At 44.9% G+C, this 17,164-nt stretch overlaps 1 protein-coding gene across 2 annotated transcripts in view; it reads right to left on the bottom strand.

Annotated features, from left to right (window-relative positions):
• The window catches only part of PCCB (propionyl-CoA carboxylase subunit beta), a 41,547-nt gene extending 24,999 nt beyond the window's left edge, over window positions 1-16,548 (bottom strand). For both annotated transcript variants that reach the window (XM_025216840.1, XM_006034764.3), the window contains exons 1-5: window positions 16,468-16,548; window positions 12,990-13,109; window positions 8,617-8,685; window positions 7,066-7,122; window positions 4,554-4,667 (exon numbers count right to left, since the gene is read on the bottom strand). In XM_025216840.1, the coding sequence (XP_025072625.1) occupies window positions 4,554-4,667; window positions 7,066-7,122; window positions 8,617-8,685; window positions 12,990-13,109; window positions 16,468-16,533 (426 nt within the window). In that variant the 5' untranslated portion in view covers window positions 16,534-16,548. The remainder of the gene's footprint in view (window positions 1-4,553; window positions 4,668-7,065; window positions 7,123-8,616; window positions 8,686-12,989; window positions 13,110-16,467) is intronic.
• Between the last annotated feature and the right edge of the window lie 616 nt (window positions 16,549-17,164).

Genomic DNA, 17,164 nt, shown 5'->3' with positions numbered 1-17,164 from the left:
CACAGGGCCACATTATCCAGCCAATGGGGCTCCCCCACAGAGGTCCAGAAACTTGGCAGTGAAATTTTTGGACCCCTGAATCTAGCCCTCAGGCCAGGGGCTGAGCACCCTTGGTGTAGACAAAGCCTGAGAACCAGAGCAAGCTGCTTCTGCAACACTGCTTATCTTGACAGATCAGGTGACAACCGTCATCAGGTCAGTCCATGAATACAAACCTATCATATGACACTGTAATAAGTAACAGCAAATTACTGGGAGGCCGTGCAAGGAATCCATTTTTATACTTGCCAAGGGGTTGCTAATTTAACCCCTTGTTTGTATCTTTGCCAGCTCTATGCCTGAATGAACAGTACAGACCAGGAGAGACAAGCCTGTTTCCCCAGTTGCTTGCAGACACTCTTAACACATGGGATGTTGAGTTGTGGAAAGAAAATATTTGTAATGGACAGAAGAGCTGGACTCCACTGGAATGCTGTCTGCCCCAGATCCCATTTCATACACCTGCTTCTCGCTTCTCTAAATGAGAGGTAAAGCCCTAAACTCAAAATGTATTCTGGAGGAGGAGACCTGCTGTGGTGGAACATGTGAGCCCCTTCAAGGTAGGGCTTCTCTCCTTTGCAAGTCTCCCAACAGACTGGATGAGTTTGGTTAGACCAAAGGTGTAATGCAGTGATTTTGCAATGGGGTGTCATGACAACCTTGAAGGGTACCCTAGGGAGAGGGGAGATAAGCAAGATAAGGGGTTCCTCCTTCTCGCCACCTCCACTCAATGTAGCACAGGCCAAATGCCTCTCCCCCTTCGTAGCCCCTCTTCAAAGAGATAAGCAGTAAGCACTATAATAATTTATTTTTTTGGAATGGGATGCCCTCAATGCACAAGTTATGGAGAGTTGCCTCGAGTCTAAACAGGTTGCGAACCACTGGTGTAATGATTGGAGTGGACAGAGGAAAGCGTGAAGAGTGAAGGAAAGGCTGTATCTTCAGAGGAAAAAAGAGGAAAAAACACAACAGAAGAAAAAAGCAAGAAACAGGATATGCTGCACCCAGCCACTCCAAGATGCACACACTGCAGGAGCATCGAGGAGTACCTAACCTCTGTTGGCTGGTCATGTTGCAGAAGTCCCAAGTCAAGAGGATCCACTTGGCTGCAAGTGGCTACTGTTCCATGGCCTTTGAAAATCAAGCAAGACTAACAACTGAATGGTCAACAACACTCTTAACCTCAGGGCCTTCTGGTCATGCAGCTGCTTGCTCTCAGAACGGTCCCTCCCAAGAGTCCTGCTCTACCACCGAGGTAAATCCTTGTCGCAGGTCACTAAGACATGCCTGCTCCTTTTAGGGCAGAGGCAGCCTGCCAGAGAGCCCTGCAGGCTCAGCAGAGCTCCACTGCTCCAGGGTGCCTGAGCAGCTGCCTAATGAGGGAATAAGCCAGCACCTGCATGTGGTAAGCTGAGGGAAAGGAGGCAGGGACCTCAGCACATACAAGCCCCAGGGCTGTGGCTGGCAGGGGTTAGTTCTCTTGCATGAAAAGGCTGCCCTGAAATGTCTGGTTGCCTGGTCTGCTGCCTGCAGGACTCCTAAGACTCCTGGCGTTCATAAGGTACCCTGGGCTGAGTAGCATGCTAGACTGGGGGAGAAGTTTGCCTTCTTAAAGAGGCAGAGCATGACCCCTATCATTATTGTTATGTTACAGCCTAGGGGCTGATGTTTGTGTTATCATTTGCACCAGTGGTTCAGGATGAGGCTGTCAGGGGAGGTGTGAAGGCCTCATTAGTGCCCAGAGGAGGCATGCGATCACCTTGAGCCACGTCAGCAGTCAGCTCAGGGCTCAAGTAGTTAGAGCTTGTAAATGGAAGGTGTGTGCAAGCACAGAGCACACAAGGGGCCAGATGGCCTGGTACCAGAGGGACATAGTAGTCGTGGGGCTGGAAAGCCCAACACCAGAGGGGTGCAGCAGTCAGGGGCCAGAGGGTCTAGTGACAGGAAAAGAGGGAGTGGAGCTAGTGCCTCAAAGCCAGGTCCAACACAGTGGGCCTAGGCTAGAAGGCCTAGCCAAATTAAAGGTGCAGTGCCTGAGTAGGCAGAGGCCCCAACAGTTAACAACAGTTGTATAACACCCACAAGGCATGGGACGTGGTATAGAGATGGTTTGGAGCCATGCAATTGGCCCATAAGGCTTAAGGTGTCCCATGAGGAACCGACTTAGAGCAGGACCTGGCAAGGGGCCCAAGGACCAGAAGGGTCTAAAAGGGTTCCACGGGACCTTGGCAGTGCAGAAACTCATGGGCAGCCTCCCTACTTATTACATTTCCAAGTGAGATTAGAAGGCTCCCTTTGGGCAGAGCTGGCACAGTCATGGAGCCCCGAGGGCATCACAGATATGCCTGGGGACCCCACACCGTGATACCTTGCATTCTCCATCAATACTGTTTCCCACCAGTCAGAACCTTTGTCATAGAATCATAGAAAATGAGGGTTGGAAGCATGGGTGACTGGTGCCTCCTGAGTCTGGGGTGGGCACCCGCAGAAGCCTCTGGTGGCAGGGGTGCAGCTGGTGAGCACCTGCAAAAGCTACTGGCAGCGGCAGACGGCCCTGTCAAGTAGGCCACATGCTTCCGTCCCTGTGCCTCCCCTACCAGTTGCTTATGGTTGGAAGGGACATTGGGAGGTCACATCTAGTCCAATCCCCTGCTCAAGCAGGACCAGCCCCAACAAGATCACCCCAACCAAGGCTTTGTCTAGCTGGGTCTTAAAAACCTCCAAGGATGGAGATTCTACAACCTCTCCAGGTAACCTGTTCCAGTACTTCACCACCCTCCTACTGAGTAAGTTTTTTCCTGATATCTAACCTAAACTTCCCTTACTGCAACTTGAGACTATTGCTCCTTGTTCTGTCATCTGCCACCACTGAGAACAGTCCAGCTCCATCCTCTTTCAAACCCTCTTCAGGGAGTTGAAGGCTTCTATTAAATCCCCCCTCAGTTGTCTCTTTTCCACACTAAATAAGATCAGTTCCTTCAGCTTCTTCTCACAAGTCATGTGCCCCAGCCCCCAAACCACTTTCATTGCCCTCTGCTGGACTCTCTCCCACTTGTCTACAAGACTCTGCAATTTGTCAGCAGAATTCTGGATGTCCTTAAGATACAGAATCCACACCTGCCTTGGGTTTTATATACCTTCTATTCCTCCTACAGAAACAACCCTCCATGTGGTGACAATCTGTGATCCTGCTATAAATGGGACACCTATTACTTTGGTGGGAGACCAGGCACTTTCTGTTGGAATCCAACATCATCCCCCAGCTGCAATAGAGCAACTATGACATTCGTTCTGCTGCATTTTTTCTGTTCTGCTTTCCTGGTACATGGCTCTTTCATAACTGCTTCAAAATAAATGAACAGTCTCTGAGTCAGGTATTACATGCTGGCACCAGGATTTCTGCCTTTCTGCCCAGGAGTCTCTGAATTCCAGTGTTGTAAGATGTTCAACTCCACTAAAGCTGCTCTTGCATCCCCTACCATTGTTTATGTTAGCAAACAAGAAAAAGAAATGTAACTTGTAGTTGGTGGTGGCATTCACACCCATCCAGAATGGAATCTCTTGGGCTTTGTTCTTACATGTCTGGGGTTGCATCTGAATTTTGAAACCTTTCATTGTAATGCACTGATCTTTTACATCCTATTATATCTAAAGTAATTTCAGCTTCGTAGGGGTCTAGTGCTTATTTTCACTGGCCCCTTTTCACTGGCTTATTTTCTAGAGATACTCTCTCACGCTGTCAAACTGAGTCACTTTGCACTTCTCATTTGAGTTTATCAGATATTTTCAACAGTGGGTAACACCTGAGTCACTTCATTCTTCTCCCAGCAGCCCTTTGCTCTTATTGTTGGCCAGCAGTCATGGATTCAAACAAGCAACTCCTTACACCAAGCTTGCATTTCACTACCTAGATTTCAAACCTGAAGTAAGGACAGCTCCAGCTGCATGAGAATGATTAAAGAGTGCCTTGAACTGCTGACACGGTGAACAAAAACCTTAAGAGACTGGGTATTCTTCCTGCCTCACAACAGAAGGGAGACACAGCCTTTAGAGAAGCAGGTATATCCCAGTATATAGAGGGGAGTCTAGACTTCAGTGCGACTTAGGAAGCTATACTTTTGGTATTTTTACATTCCATAAATTGACTTTTACTCTACCCTTATGAGAGAACCCATAATAAATATAAATCTCATGTAGCATTTTCCATCAATATATCTCCAAGTACTTTAAGAAGGAAATAAGAATTATTATCCCCATTTTACAGATGGGGAAACAGATGCACAGAAAGGTGAAATGACTTGACCAAAGCCAAAGGAAGAATCGGGAACAGAATCAAGGCCTTTTAAGTCCCAATCTAGTGCTCTCTCCAATAGGCAACACTGACTATAATATGAGGAAGGAAAATGAAGACAGCATGCTGAAGTTTAACTACACCAAAAAATCCAAATTAAAAGAGAACTTTTTTTACATCTGTGGATGAAAGCATCTGCCAGCTCACCCAACAGGCTGCTTACCAAGAAGATATCAGCGTAGCCAGCCAAAGACTCCACTCCCTCCTGGATACGGGCTCCTCCAGAGTCATTCAGCCCAATCACTGGAGCTCCAACCATGGCAGCTTGATCCATGATCTGGAAATAAATACAAACTCCTAATTAGACTAGATGCAGAATTAATACCTGCCCAGTTTCAATTAAAAATGACCAGAGACAAATTAAACGTATTGGATTGCATCCCCTCCCCCACCATACTCCAAAATAACACTTCATATTCCACATGAAAAAACTTGCAAAAAAAATCAAAAAATGCCCGTTAAAGCTCAGTCTCCAAGTTGAATAGTGCACATTAAAGGAGTCACCTCTCCTCTACTTTAATTTTCCATGTTCAAAGGATCCTCCTGCCTCAAAATATGTCATCCAACCTTTTGGCTGAATACAAGAACTCTGGCCTTATTTACTTTGTATGTAAACCTCCCATGTTCACTGCTGGACTCATGCAATGAATGTGGAAGAAAAGAGCTGCATAAAAGAGATGGCATGAGATCATGTCATTAAACACCATGTTAGAAAAACACACAAGGAAGAGGTGACTAATAAATATGAAAGGTTTATTATAGGAAATGACAAGGGAAAAATATCATAAAAACATACTAAAAAGCAAGGGCTGAACCTGGGTGGTTAAGTATCCCTTTTAGCCACATCGGTGGGTGTTCTCATTATCCATATGGATGGCCACTGATCCTTTTTTAATCTTTTTAAGGTCTCAGGCATGGACAAACAAGCAAATTATGAAGTCAAAAGATGGCAGGAGCAGCTAGCACCCTATTACTGGGCAGTGAATGAAAGCTAAACCAGAGCAGTTTACACCTCAGCAAAATAGGGATAAACCTTACTACAGTTTAGCTGCTGCTTGCTGCAGGGTAAAAGCAAGCACACACAGTTATTACATGTCATCTGCTCCATAGGAAGTCTCTAACCTTTTGATTTCCTAATTTATTCATTTACTAGCAAATTGCCAGTCATGAATGAATGGGGGCAGGCAGGGCCAGAGCACCGCCACCCAGCACCCCGCGGTGCTGCTGCTCTGCCTCTGACCCCCCCACACCTCCCATCCCCCGCTCCTGTCTGTCTGCGGTGGGGGTGGGCATGGCCACCCCTTGGATGCAACAGCAAGGTCAGAGTTGAGGCAAGGCCAGTGCTGCACTGCCAGCACCCCATGCTGCTGCTGCCTCCAAAGACCAGGGCTGGGGGAAGAGGGGGCGAGGCCAGTGCTGCTGGCTTTGCCCCCCTGTTCCAGCCCCTCAGTCTCTGCTGTCATGGCACAGCATGGGGGTCTGTCTGCACAGAGCACTCTAATTTGTTGTTTCAGTCAGAATTGTGATTGGCTGCCAAGACAACCAATCAGAGTGTGAATAAAGCGTTATGGACAGACAAACAGACAGACACACTAGGGGTTTTATTATATTAGAATCACTGAGACTGAGGGCATGGACAACCAATAGCAGCAAATTCCACAGACTAACTATGTGCTGGCTAAAAGAGTATTTACCTAAGTTTGCATTTTTCAATTTAATCCCTTGGTCTGTTACAAGGAAAAGTAAAGGATACCTGATCTATCTTCTCTGTACCATTCATTGTCTTGAAAAGTTGCCATTTGTGACATTTATTCAACTGTCTAAAAACTAAAAAAAGTCACACTTCCTCCCTCTGCATCTGAAAGTACTCCCATGCCTCCGATCACTCTTCCATCTCAGCCTCCTAGTTCTGCTGCATCCTTTATGAGAGGAAACACCAGAATCTTAACACAGTAATCCTGGTGAGGGAATTATATTTTTCATATTCTTCTACCCTGTCTTAATGGATTGTAGATGTTTTAAGGAGGGAGGGGGCTGCTGTCGTTTTAAATGTCTGTTGCAAACCAAGACAGTTTTTCACTGACCTGCTTATGGTGATTAGTTTTGATAATTTCTTCTTGAAGTGGGTGGTCACACCTCCTTTAGAATGCAGTGCTATTTGTGTGCAGCGCTCCAATAACCACTTGGTAGGCAGACAAGAGATAAGGAGTACACAGGACATATCACCCATGGCTCAGAGGACCAAGGTGACTTCCAAACTGTACAGTTGTTGACTTTCAGATTACACTGATGTGTTTTATTTTCCTAGCATAAATATGAAACCTTAAAAGAACTGTTCACTACAACAGTTTTTTTCCAAGTCAGTTTACAATCCTACAGCAAACACTATTTGGAGAACAGTCAGTGACTTCATGCAGGACATTCTGTGGGTCTCTCATGTCTGCCTTGCAGTAAGTGGAACAGGCAGATCAATTCAGCAAAAATGCAGAATATCCAATAAAATTCAGTGTACCTTTGAGGATCCCCAGTATAACTCTTCTGATCAACTACCACTCCCCAAGTTACCATAAAGGAGACAGAAGTTTTCAACTTGTTACTGACACTGAAGTAACACAAATCATGTTCTTCAAGATATTAGCTTAACATTATTTACTATTTATCTGTCTAATATTCACCTTGCAGATCTTTTGTGCATGAGCTCCTGACAAACTTCCACCAAATACAGTAAAATCCTGAAAAAGAAACAAATTTTGAAATCAAGTACAGAAACATTTCAATAACCAAATACACTTGCATTAGTGTTTCCAAGAAACTGCTGGGGTCAGATGCTTGGGAACTGATTATCCTCTTGGCTTTTCTCCAAAACAAATTCACAAATCAAAGATGATCTCACATTTATATATATAAACATGAAGTTCATTAATTATTTTAATGCAAAATGTGTAACAGTAAACTATCATACATACTGTACAGACATATCTTTTCCTTGTTTTTATCATTATCCATGACTCGGGACCCAGTGTCCTAGTTAATAGCAAAATATATGCAAACGCTGGAAGAACCAGTCACTCCTCCAAAGAGCTTACAGTCTAAACAGACAAGTCAAATGAATAGTGAAAGGGAAAAAAGATGCACTGAGGGGGAAAAGTATTATTAGGTAACTAGATAAAAATTACAGAGATACGAAAATCTTACAGGCAGTGTCTAATGTCTTTAACCCAAATAAAAACAATTTAAAAGACAAATCCAACATTTATTCCATTTACCACTGTTCCTTCAACTAACCCTACCCTGAAAAACAAGTTTTCCTGCATATCTTCAGCCCCAAACTCTATTTAATCTCCAACTCCAAATTCTATCATCACCTCACTAACTGACAGGGTGTATGCACGTGTGAGGTCCATTCACACAGATCCAACTGCAGGATCCGGGTTAAAGGCTGAATATGCTGTGAGCCCAACACATATTGCTCAGTCATTTATCATTAGTTCATGCCTTGATTACTGAAACTCTGCTCTCTTTGGGCTCCCTGAGTCTTCCCAGACTTCATCTCTCTTAAGATATCAGCAACAAGTCATCTTACCCTGAGGTGATAACAGTTGTCTCACCTAGAAAGATATATGCCTCCGCACCCGGGTTCTTTAAATACCCTGACAAATGTCACTCCCATCTTCCGGGGTGAACTCTGACTTATGTCTATGACTGCCTCTCTTTCACAACAGAGTTTGCCATCAACCTGTCTAGTCTATTTTTACAAGCAGGCCCCAGGGACACTTGCACACTGCTATATTATGAGGGTCAGAAGGTAATGCTTTCTTAATTTTTTTTCAGCCAAATACCATTAAAAAAATATTAAGCTCGAACAGAAAATTGTTGCTGAACACACAGCTATTTTTCAAGTCTCCTTCTCCATCAATGGATTCATCCTTGTTGAACAGTCACTGTCACATAAACCTCCAGCACTCTGCTGTCATCTCAGGAATGTCACCCTTGTGGTGTATCCTCCAAAGCTGTGTGGTGGATGGGGCAGCACAGTCCACCCAGACAATGAGATTGCCTCTATGCTACCCAAGCTGGCATGTGAGTGAAACAGTGGGCATTATTATTTTAATTCAATGACCATTTTGAATAATAATGTAAATATGCTGAAGGACAGAAACCAGTGTGAAGAGACTGAAAAAAGTAAGATGCTCACTACATTTAAATGACAAAAAGCAAATTCATACCTGACTGAAGACGTAAGCTAGTCTCCCATTAATCCTGCCCTGGCCAGTCACCACACTGTCTCCTGGATACTGCATGACAGATCAAAGAACATATAAATCAGAGCAGCAATAATGTGTACAATTATGTCAAGTTCTGAATTTTCAGACAAAAATATCATTAGGATGCAACTAAGATGGATTCTCTGGAAAGAACAGTCTTCCTCTACATTTGAGTGCTGCACAATGGACTTCAAAACTGCAAAGGATGTTTGGGTGCTACTATAAGATAAATAACTTAAAATGGGTAAATATCTGAGAACACTGTAGTTTTCTTCAGGAAGCTTGGAATTAAGGCAATACTAAAAAAAACCCAAAAGAACTTGGCATCAAAAAAGGAAGGAAATGCATAGTAATTGTCCTTCACAGCATGTTCACAATGCTCTGAGCTGGTTCTCACCTTGTACAAAAGAGGAACACGGTTAGAAGAGAACTGTTGTCTGGGTTCAAACATCTTGAAATATACTTAGTCTGCCTGTGAAGTCAAGAGACTTCAGAGTTTTTCAAGCCAATATTTAAACCCGGTAGAGGGTCACACACCCCCACTACAGTGGAAGGCAACCCCCCCCCACTGTCCATACCAATTTGACCATGGGGTAAAATGCCTTCTTGACCCCAAATATGGAGATTGGTCTCACCCTGAGCAGAGGGGCAAGACCTTCTAGCCAAGAACCTCCAAATTTGGTCCCAGCAGGAGCACTGGCCACCCCAGTCAAAATCCCCAGCCTTGGCTGTAGCCAATACCCAATGCCTCTGGGAAGTCTTAAAAACACCCTGACACACAGAGCAGAAAAGGTGGGGAGGGGGCAACCAGCAAAGCCCAGAAGCCTGGGAAATACCCATGATAGAACATGGGTATGTTCTTCTTCTATGTCTGAGTGCTATACAATGGACCCCAAACCTGCAAAGGATGCGTGGGTGCTACTATGATATAAATAACTGTACAAACAGATAAATACCTTCCATAGGCAAGTTTCTGACTGCAGAAATAATAGCGCTGATAGCTGGCAAGTTCTGACCTACCTTTACTCCCAAGGGATGTTAACACTAAAGTCTAACATTGTCAGCATTAACCATCACCTTCCTTATTTTAGCAACTAAATGGGGAAAAGGCAAGGAACAAAGCTCTTGCAGTGAAGCTGAAGGTGCTGTAGGGAAGGGAATGTGAAGGGACAGACAAGAAAGGGAAAAGAAAAAGGAAGAGAAAGATGAGAAAGAAAGGAATTAAGCTGCTCTTACCAGTTTGCTGACAAGAGGAATAGAAAATTAACTATGGGGGGAAAGGGGCTTGCCCAGATGAAAACAACACCTGGAGCACCCTCACCCTTCTCTCCAGTGTCAAACCTCAACTGCCTCCCAACTTCCAAAAACAAAACTGATTCCCAAACCTTCTGATAATCCTGCAGTGCACAAGACCCAAACTGTTACCTACCCACTGGTTCCTCCAGCCCCACCACATCTCTAAAATGTAGTTCTGAATACAAAATAAATGAAAATTGATAGTATAAGATTAATTTATAATCTTTGGGGTCCTGAAATTTAAGAGAGAAGCCTACACCAGATGGAAAACAAGAATCATCACCATGGAGGACTACTCAGCACTAGCCTGCACCTATAGAGAGTGGTCCAGCAAAGCCAAGGCAGAAACCAAACTCAGGCTAGCCACCAGAATCAAGGATAACAAAAAGTCCTTTTTCAGATATGTGGGAGGTCGGAGAAAGAACAAAGGCAACATTGGACCCCTGTGAGATCAAATGGGGCAGCTGACGTCTGATGCCCAAGAAAATGCCAATCTCCTACATGATTATTTTGCGTCAGTTTTTCACATGCCCAAGGGGGTCACCCTGTCAGACAGGATGCAAAACATCCAGAGAGCGGGAGATGGGCCCACAATTGCCATAGATCAAGTGAGGGAACACCTCGAGAGGCTAGACATCCATAAGTCTGCGGGCCTGAACAGAATGCACCTGAGAGTCTTGAAGGAGCTGACGGACATCATAGCACGCCCTATGGTGAAGATATTTGAGAATTTGTGGCACTCGGGTGAGGTACTGGAAGACTGGAAAAGAGCCAATGTGGTCCCACTCTTCAAGAAAGGAAGGAAAGTAGGAAGATCCAAGGAATTACAGGCCAATCAGTCTGATGTCCATCCCTGGAAAGATCTTGGAGAAAATTATCAAGGGACCCATCAGCAACAGGCTAACAGAAGAAAAAGAAAATTATCAAGGGACCCATCAGCAACAGGTAAACAGAAGAAACCCTTCTGAATGCCAGCCAATATGGTTTTGTTACTGGAAGGTCTTGCCTGACCAACCACATCTCCTTCTACGACCAGGTGATGCGTTGCCTGGACAAGAGAGACTAAGTTGATGTCATATATCTGGATTTCAAGAAAGCCTTTGACTTGGTCTCCCATGATGTCCTCATGGCTCAGCTGGGGAACTATGGGCTTGACCATCTCATAGTCTGTTGGCTGGGGAACTGGCTCCGGCGTTGGACCCAAAGAGTATTAGTTGATGGGAGCAAATCAACATGGCGCAAGGGGACCAATGGAATCCCTCAGGGCTCAGTACTCAGGCCAGTGCTCTTCAACATCTTCATTAGTGATCTGGATTCAGGGGTCCAATGTAGACTGGCAAAGTTTGCAGACAACACTAAAGTATGGGGGAAGGCGGTCACACTGGAAGACAGGCTGGGGATACAGGCTGACCTGGACATGTTCACAAGGTGGGCGGACCAAAACCTGATGGCATTCAACATAGAGAAGTCCAGGTTGCTCCACCTTGGGAGGAAAAACCAGCATCATACTTATAGGCTTGGCAGTGCCACACTTGCTAGCACCATGACCGAAAGAGACTTGGGGGTCTTGACTGACCACAAAATGAACATGAGCCACCAATGCGATGTTGTGGTCAGCAAAGCAAACCAAACACTGGCATGCATCTCAAGCAAAACAAAGGACATCATCCTCCCGCTCTACTTGGCCTTAGTGAGGCCACAGCTGGAGTACTGCATCCAGTTTTGAGCCCCCCACTGCAGGAGGGATATGGACAAGCTTGAGAGAGAGTCCAAAGGAGAGCCACCCATATGATAAAAGGCCAAGAGAGCAAACCTTACGAGGAGAGGCTAAGGGACATGGGACTCTTCAGCTTGGACAAGAGAAGGCTCAGGGGTGACTTGGTGGTAGCCTATACGTATATAAGGGGAGTGCATCAGGATCTGGGAGAACAGCTGTTCACCAGGGCTCCCCAAGGGACAACAAAGTCTAATGGCCACAAACTTCTAGAAGGCCGATTTAGACTGGACGTAAGGAAAAACTTCTTTACAGTCCGAGTGTCCAGAGTCAGGAACAGACTCCCCCCAGAGGTGGCACAAGCACCTACTCTGGACTCATTCAAAAGGCATTTGGATGTTTATCTTGCTGGGATCATTTGACCCCAGCAGACTTCCTGCCTATGGCAGAGGGGCTGGATTTGATGGTCTCGTGGGGTCCCTTCCAGCCCCTAATGTCTATGAATCTGATTTAATAGCAAATTAAATAGAGCAATCTTACTCATTGGATTGGATTGGCAGGGCCTCATAATTTTGGGGCTCCTGATTCACCTTTCCAATGTAATGTGCTTCATACATTTACTTTGCTCTTGATATATTTACATTAATGAACATGTGCATATATATTCAGGTGCACAGTTATAGTTGCAGTAAGTTCCAGTCAAATCCTTAGCTGGTATATTTTTTATGTTTATGCCCCTCTGTGATGCACCTGACCTCACACTATTTCACAGATGTGCCAAGGGCATGAACTGAATCTGTTTTCATTGTACATCACAGTGTCATTCACCAGCCACTCACCAGGATAAGCTAGCTTTGACAGACGCATATCATGGACTTAGGTCAGAAACCACTATGACCATCTAGTCTGCTTGACATAACACAGATTTCACACAGTAACTCCAGCATCAAGTTCAGTGTAAATGTGTAAGTCCTTTCAGCCATAATTTTGTTTCATTTGTGGCCATTGCCAGGGCTCAAACTCGTGATGTTCGAAGAACTAATGTGCAAGAGGCAAGGGTCAAGAGATTATCTGAATCAAAAAGGCATCTTTCAAAAAACTGAAATTCAACCCAAGGGAAGCCAAAAGAAAGATGCATGCCCTGCATACAATATAAAATGGAAATAAGGAGGGGCAAGGAAGAAAGTGAAAACCAAGCAGCTTAAGGCAGAAAAAAAAATCAAGAAGGTCTCTATAATGCCTCTCAGGAGCCTATTTGAGAACTGATGAATTGCTACACACTGAAGAATTAAAAAAGAAGAGGAAGTAAACTGAACAGAAATACCTTATTTTTATCAGCTTCCATCCCAAAATCTGAACATCTGTGTTCCACAAACATGTCATATTCAACAAAACTGTCAGGGTCCAACAACAGAAGAACTCGCTCTCTTGCAGTCAGCTTTCCCTGGAAGGCAAGAAAAAACCTTCAGTAAAATCACAATTTGATGAAGTTCCGACCTACTAGGAAGTTTATCCCCCAAAATAATTACCTATTGATATACATTAAATATTTCATTAGTACTACCCTATGCTTACTCCACTAAGCAGCTTCCCACAACATTTTAAATAAATGACATTGTGATGATTTTCCTTAAAAGAATTAGGATGCAAACCAGAGTGGAAAAGCATTATCATAGAAGGGAAAATCAGGACAGAAGCAGCAGGAGGTTGAGTGGGGGGAAGTCGGGGATCTTGTTTCTAACATACAATAAATTAAAAGTTGCATGATATAACGGCTGTCTTGCTTTACACTAAACAGAGTTTATTTTTATATTAAGATCTTTATTATTTTCTCAAAGGCAACTGAAATCATATTGTGGAAGCCTTTCCTTAAATCAATTCTCTCTCATAATTCAAACCATTTGGGGAAGTTATTACAATATCTGACACTTCAACAAATGAGAGGAAAAGAGACAAAAGAAACAAAGGAAAACATCAAGTTGATCAAGGTTTCAGATAAGCTCCATTGCTTTCTCTTCACCGCCTGTGCACTGGTGTGTGCAAAAGTTTGATCAGCAGGAGGAAGAGTAGTAGAGGCTGGTGATCCTATCTGGAGTTCAAGTTGGCTGATGATGTTATTGAGCAATGGACAAAGAGCAATACATTACTGAGCAGTTCCTTTTTATGCCCCTAAAAATAACCATGGCCAATCTTTCCGAAACAGAAGCCCAAAATTAAGCTCCTAGGTTTACGCATAGGGTCTAAAACCAAGATCAATTTTTCAAAAGTGCTGAGCTCCCAGCAGCCACAGATGTTATAAATGTTGATCCAACAGTATTACCTTTCATAAACTAAGTATTTATTGATAAATCAATCCATTTAAAATCCAAGGATTGAGTGAACCTCCAAGTATCATACCCCAGTACTAACTCTTTACTATACCCAGTCTAGACCAAGATGATTTTCTCATGAGTCTCAATTCTGGTGCCAAAACATAGGCAATGGGACTACCACAGAGGCGGCAGAGTGAGCAGGGGATGCTGAACAGGGTCTGCCCTGCCCATCACAGGATGTCACTCAGAGTGAGCAGGACATCAGCAGTTATGAGTATTGCAAGCCCTGAAAGTACCAGCCGTCCCCTGTACAGCAAAGCCAAACCTGAAGGTGCCAGAGTCAACAGAGAAAGTTGGAGGGCATGGAGCCAGAGCATGACTGGCTGGATTTCCTGGGTAAACAGGAAAATCAAGGTAACAGCTTGGTAAGAGTTTGGCACCATCGAGTACATCAGTATAATCTGAAACAGCCTCCTGGAAAGTCAATGAACCTGAAGTCTTTGATCTCATCTTTCTGAAGCTTGTGAGTCCAGCTGACTGCCTAAGTAGGTGAGAGGAAAAAATCCTTACAATTGATTCTGGCTAGATATCAAGCAGATGTAGAGTGCAAAAGTCTACCACCAGCTGAAATAACAGTTGGTACCCAACACAAGGTGTAAACGCCTCTGTGGTAACTGCTTCTCTGATATTACACACAGAGCCTGCTAGTCTGGGGAGGTTCAGGATGTCACAGATGGGATGGGAAGATGGTGTAAAAAAGGTGGCTTTAAATGTAATTAGGCACAGAAGAACATTTTGGAGAGGGCAAATGTATATGGAATAAAGACCTCCTTGTTAACAAAACTAAAACCAGTCTGCTGGCAGATAACTAACGAAGTTTGGAGGAATTATTAAAAGTAGAAGCTAGATAAAGTCAAGGATGTTCATCTAATTTAACTCCAGATCAGGGGTTGGCAATCTACGGCCTGTGGCAAAAATTTGGCCCACCAAGCCATAGGACCTGGCCTGCGGGCATGGGGCTTCTCCTACTACACCATGGTGGAGCTTCACCCGTGCTATCATGGCAGCAATAGCGGGTAGGTCCCCGTGCCCACCCTGCTGCCTGCTTCTGACTGAAGCTGGGTCACTCCAAGCCACAGTCTGAAAAGGCTGCCTACTTCGCATTGCATGCAACTGTTTGTAAAAGTCAGCAAGTACTGAGAAACTGGTACAAACCAGATGGCCTGGAGCTGACCTGGTAAGATGCTGAGAAAGACAGAAATGGGAGTAAATGTTTAATTTTGATATCACTGAAATGCGTTTTAATTGATTTAATGGTATGAGGTTGCACCTCTTCTCGGACATAATTTATGGGAATCCCTTAATGGGAAAGCAGGAGCAGGGACTAGAAAACTTCATGACAAGGACTGCTGCTGACCCATTTTTTCCTGGGATGCACATCAATACCTCTGAACCTTCACTGATCTGATCCAGAAAACCATCCTAAACTGTCCAAATCAGCAAGCTATGTTGCCACTACTATCACCATCTTGTCTAAGCCTTGAATAACTGTAAAAGACTCTTTACAACTAAAAGAAAAGAGATTCAAGGAAACTGTTAGTATTAAAGCCTTAATCCTTTAAATTACAAATGCTGTGACTGTTTTGCATTTCCCCATGTGTTTAATATAAGGTTTTAATAGCCACAGTTACAATGGGAGTAAGCCAACAATAACCTGACACGAAAACCCAAACTACAACTATCCCTTTTGCATTAGTACAGTAAAAAAGGATTTCAAGGATATTTGATCTGTCACTAGACCTACAATAGGAGTCCCTTGTGCTTCAGTGGTAGACTCCTTGCCTTCCACACCAGAGACCTGGGTTCAATTCCTGGACGCTTATACAAAAATACAGCCTTGGAGGCACCAAATGTCTGGACCCACTCTGGCCTTTGGATCCTGTTTCAGTGCCCTAAAGGGAAGGTCTGGGCAGCCTCCATTCCTCCCAAAACTCCTGACTAGGCATATGCATCAAAGGTCTGGGTGACATCTCCTGCATACACCAGGAAGGATCAACAGTTGCCAGAACAGACCTATAACAGGCAAATATTCAATATAACAACAAACAAGGCAACCATATCTGTTAAGGTTGCTAGCCATACAAAGGCAACCCTTTAATTGCTGAAGGAGCAGGCATTAATCATACCTGAATTAGAACAGAAACCATTCAGACCTATACTACATCAAATGGGCTATGAACAGACATCACATTTGTCCTGGGAAAATTCATATTGTCCCAAAGCAAATCATGATCCTTCAGACATTCACTTCCATTGTCTTGGGACAGGCCACAGTAGGGTCGTGGGATAACATCTACTAACAGTTTGCCCCTGGACACTGCAAAGCACATCCAAATGGACGTCCCAGGATTGCACTGTTGGATCACTGGCAGAAAAGCGGCAGCACATTCAGCTGCTCACTAAACCCCAACTGCGTGTGTACAAGCCCACCTGCTCGGTGACTCTTCTGTTCCAAGAGAAACATAGGCAGGAGGGGTCCTGGGACAAACGCAACATCCGTTCGTAGGCCAGGAAAAGTGACTCCCATACCCAGTCGCAAAGCTAGGCTCTTACTTCTCCTTTGGACTAACTGACAAAGGTGGATGGTGCCCATCAACGGCTCAGCAATGGAGACGTGCTCAGGCATGCCAGGGCATGTGAAGAGCTGAAGCAGCGGACGTCTGGCGCACTAGATGAACTTTGGGTGAAATCCTTTCCAGATAAGGAACCAGGGATTTGGGTTTTATTTTGCACTTAACACACACGATGCAGCCAGGCAGGCTAGCACAGGCCGCACATCGCACACGTCCTGCAAAGGTGGCCTGAGCGCCTCCTTGGCCCCACAAACGTGGGGGGGCCGAAGGGGCGATTTGCAGGCAACAGCGCCGCGGGTCACGTCTCCGCTCTGTTCTGTGTTCCTTGCCGACGCAAAGAGCTCGAAGCCCTCACGTTGCACGTGCGAGGGCAAGGACACGGCTACCCGCTTGCTCTCTGCCACAAGGGGACACCCAGCAGCCGTGGCGGGTGCTCCTGTGGCAGATGCTGAGCCCCTGCCCACTAGCAGCTCGCTCGAATATATCTGAGCCGAGTGGCCCCCAGGGCTCAGCCCTGACTGAGCAGGGGCCGTGCAGGGCTGGGGGCAAGCCCA

The sequence above is a fragment of the Alligator sinensis genome, unplaced genomic scaffold, assembly GCF_000455745.1.
Source record: "Alligator sinensis unplaced genomic scaffold, ASM45574v1 scaffold1264_1, whole genome shotgun sequence".
NCBI lineage: Eukaryota > Metazoa > Chordata > Crocodylia > Alligatoridae > Alligator > Alligator sinensis.
The sequence above is the reverse complement of the archived record's forward strand: the minus strand, read 5'-3'. Positions and strand labels throughout refer to the sequence as shown.